At 38.5% G+C, this 3,838-nt stretch overlaps 1 protein-coding gene across 1 annotated transcript; it reads right to left on the bottom strand.

Annotated features, from left to right (window-relative positions):
- Positions 1-218: 218 nt before the first annotated feature.
- On the bottom strand, positions 219-3,418 carry LOC130564698 (protein FAM181B). Its single transcript, XM_057351027.1, has one exon. It carries the CDS (start codon positions 2,855-2,857, stop codon positions 1,892-1,894), a length of 966 nt encoding a protein of 321 aa, XP_057207010.1. The 5' UTR covers positions 2,858-3,418; the 3' UTR covers positions 219-1,891.
- Between the last annotated feature and the right edge of the window lie 420 nt (positions 3,419-3,838).

Raw genomic sequence — 3,838 nt, 5'->3', positions numbered from 1 at the left:
GGCAGTTCATATCTAACGAAGCGCAGAATTCATTCTGAACACGTTTAGCCAGCAGAGGGAGACCTAACTTGAAAAGTGTAAGACCATCTGATTCCTTGTTGTTTTAAAGTTTGTTTTGCCTGTAGAAATACAAAAATGTTTACACATAAATTAATCATTCGTTACATGTGATGCTTTTTATATGCTACACTTTCTTTTTTGAACAATTCACTCAACATGTAGACAGCAGACATGACCGACTACAACTATTAACCATACAAAGAGATCATCTCTATAACAGACATAAAGACCAGCTTTATTTCGTATCTTTATGAATGAACAGAACTTTCTCTGAGTGCCTCTGTACTCCATAGATGACTGCATTCATTAATACACACATGAAGAAGTTGTTTCTTACAATCCCACACACATCATGTCTTAAACACATGTGAAGAGTAAGAGCTAGATACAGCTTATAAATTACTAACAGAAAATTCACTCCTGACTGATGCCTCCCATATAAAATGCATACACTACAACTAAACATAAACAAGTTCAGTAGCGTCATTTATTTTAATTGTTTTCTGCTTCCCATCGCAATTGGAAACGTCTGCTACCTAATGTGATCTAGCAATGTTAGGCCACAGAGTTACAAAAACCTTTAGGTGTGCAAACCTAACAAGCAATGTTTTATAGTAATGAAAATAACAATGTAGACAGATTGTCTTGATTGCTAATATTGCAGTGTTTCATTGCGTGGCCCCACAAAGTATTTTTACACTTAAAATGTATGAAAGTAATTGTATTGCATGACATAATTATTAAAAGAAAGCAAACAAAACAAAACAAAAGGTTTAGAATTAAAAGAATAAGAACAAGACAAATCGTCGCCTTGGACTTATAAGGCTCTATTTGCATTCTGAGCAGTTTTGAGATATTGAGCTTCAAAGTTTTTGCATTCCATTTCACTTTATAGATAAAACCTTTTTGTTTGAAAAAAAGTCCTAAAATGTACACAACGTAAAAAAAAGAAACGTTGTATAATGTAAATAAGTTACATGAATATGTGAATAATTCAATTTTGACAAAAAATGTCAGAAATGTATCATTCTAAGGTGACAAACTGTTCATTTCTTTTCATCTGTAGTGATTTTACACAGACGGTTTCTGGTTATCAAAATGTATGTAACATGTCCATGGTTAATGTGTTTAAATGCACCTGTGGCTACTCCTTCAAGTGGTGAACTTGAAGAAAAAGTCTAAAATAATACTTGAGCCCATCATTTACGTAAATCAAAAATTGCTTTTTTTTTTAAATGTTATGGATTTGTCTGGTATTTTGGAATACATTTTAAGTGTGGCTTAAGTGTCCAAATACTTCATGGGGCCGTTGCTTATCTTTGACTATATTTAAACAAAGAAGCAGAACCCCCTGAGATCAACTCTGTAACAAACTTCCTACCTTGTTTAATTTTAATTTACTTTAATTTAAATCAGGAGGATTATCAATCAAACAATGCCTACGTTGAGTTGTAATGTTACCCATCTATTTTAGCAATTTTGACTGCCGTTGCTTTACACAAGGGAGCAATAACACAAACTCCTGAGGTGTAGTTTTGTTAATTCGATTAGAAATGTATTTTTTTAATATAAAATGTCTTCTTTTCCTGTTAAACATTCGGAGATGCAAGGTCATCCCTAAGATTTTGATAACTTTTAGGATGCAGTAATCATTGTTATAATGCATACATTACAACACCAAGCAAAAATGTAAAAAGGTTCATTATCAGACTTGCATATGTTGAAGAAATGGTAATAAAAAGGTCATAACATTTAGGTTTGTCTTTTGTTAAGACCGTACTAAAAACAGCTTTTTCATTTCAAAGTGTCAGAAAACTAAGAAATCTCTCGTTTAAAGAGAGGGAAAGCTTCCTCTGTTATATCCGTTGGTCAGATCGTAGGAGACCGGAGGTGTAGTGCAGTCTGTAAAGAAGTTTGAAAAGGTAAGTGCACATGGCGAGCTCTGTTCCACAGGCAAAGCGCCAGAAAGGTCCGAGTGACTATAAAGGTTCGGCTGCACCGGTGCAGTCCGCATGTCCCCGGACTTTTTGGGGGCGCCGCTACAAGTTCCCCAAGGCTCTGCGTATAAAAACCCACCGGTTAAGAAATGTTGCGAGTCGTACGAAAGCGACTCGGTGGCATCCTGTTGGATCCTGACAGGTGCCAATTGAAATAGATCTTGCTCCGAAACCATGCTGCTGTAGTCGGGCCCAAGAAGCTCCAAAAACTCGGCTGCTTCTGGTGTCCCTCGCTCCAGGTCTTTGAGCGACATGCCAGACGTGGATGTAACTCTGGAGCTGTTGGCCGGCTCCGTAAAGAAAGATGGAGGGAGGTTTCGGTGTCGCAGCGGGGGCTTCTTGGCCCTTTCTCCCCGTACATCCTTTGCCGGGTTGAACAGGGCAGCCAGACTCTTGCTTTGCAGGTTGGCCTGCATCCCGTCCCTCTTGGGAGGCGTTTTGCCGGCCAGGCTGCTTGTTGGGGTTGGGGGCGAGCCTTGTCTCTTGCACGGCTCCTGAACAGGTGCGGTGGCCCCTGGCGAGATGATGCCCGTGCACCTTTTTATCTGCTTCTGCAGGTACTTGCGATGGTTGACTTTTCTCTTGGACTTGACGGGTTTGTCCAGCGCAAGTTTGATGTTGCTGGACGCCGAATCGATGAAGCTTAGAAGGTCTCTAGTGGTTTCCCTAAAGTCACCTTCACAGTCCACCTCACCCAAAAAGCCGCCCTCCAGACTCTTTTCCACCTCATACTCCATGACCGAGCCGGGAAAGCAGAAGTTTAAGAACTGCGAGTTCATGATGGCAGCTTGAACGGCCATCTCTCTCAAACGCCGTCTCCCGAGATGCTTCCAACAATCCTCTATAGCATATTACTGATCTGCATTTCCAGGGGGACGTGCTTACCCTCGGTCCTGCTCAGGACACGTTCACAGTTCCCCTCCGCTCTGCCGAAAACTGGAGTTTGGGGGAAGGGAGGATTATTTTAGGGGGCAGGGCTAATGATGTCAGAACATCAAAGGGGAGGGGCAGAGGGACCCTGGGACTTAACTCTTTGCTCACGCCTGACCACCTGCAACTAAGAGGGATTTGTCTGGGGCTTCCCACAGAGCAAAAGCACAAAAAACTTGGGTTTAACTGTCTTGGACATGGCTTGTTGTGTATGTGAATGCTTAGCTATTTAGTATGTTTTTGTCCCTTTCGCTCAATGTAAATGGCACAATTTGCCTTATTATTTTAACACTTACTGTTAGATAAGAACTGTATTTTATTGGCTATGCGCTCTGTACAATGACAATAAAGTCTAAGCGTTTAGACTGGGTTAAAAAAATATTTAAGAGATCTTAACTTTATTTTAGGTTGAAGAAATGTATTTGTTACAAAGCATGCAAGTAAATTGTACAAATAAATTGTTGTTGTTTTTTGCAAATTTAAACAAGTTTACTTTAAACAAGTTTAAAATACAGCTTAAAAATAAAATATAAAATAAAAATAAGGGACTTTTATTCCTTTCAAAGTTTCTCATCATACTGAATACCGTATGTTTACACGTTGTTTAGGGCTGGCTTCTTTTTAAAGTAATTTATCTTTTAAACGATTCGCTTTAACTTTTCATATGATTTTAAAGAAAATATTTAGATGTCAAAAATAAAAAATAATACTAGACACATCATCTTAGTGTCATTACATTACATTAAATAATTACATTTAATGCAGTGTGATTTTCATCATATACTTTTATTTGATACTTTTATTTAATGTTTCATATATCTCTTTGAATGCTTTTTGCATCAAAACGAACG

The sequence above is a fragment of the Triplophysa rosa genome, linkage group LG14 (assembly GCF_024868665.1).
Source record: "Triplophysa rosa linkage group LG14, Trosa_1v2, whole genome shotgun sequence".
In the NCBI taxonomy this organism is placed as follows: Eukaryota; Metazoa; Chordata; class Actinopteri; order Cypriniformes; family Nemacheilidae; genus Triplophysa; species Triplophysa rosa.
Note: the sequence above shows the minus strand (reverse complement) of the source record. Positions and strands in the feature narration are given on the sequence as shown.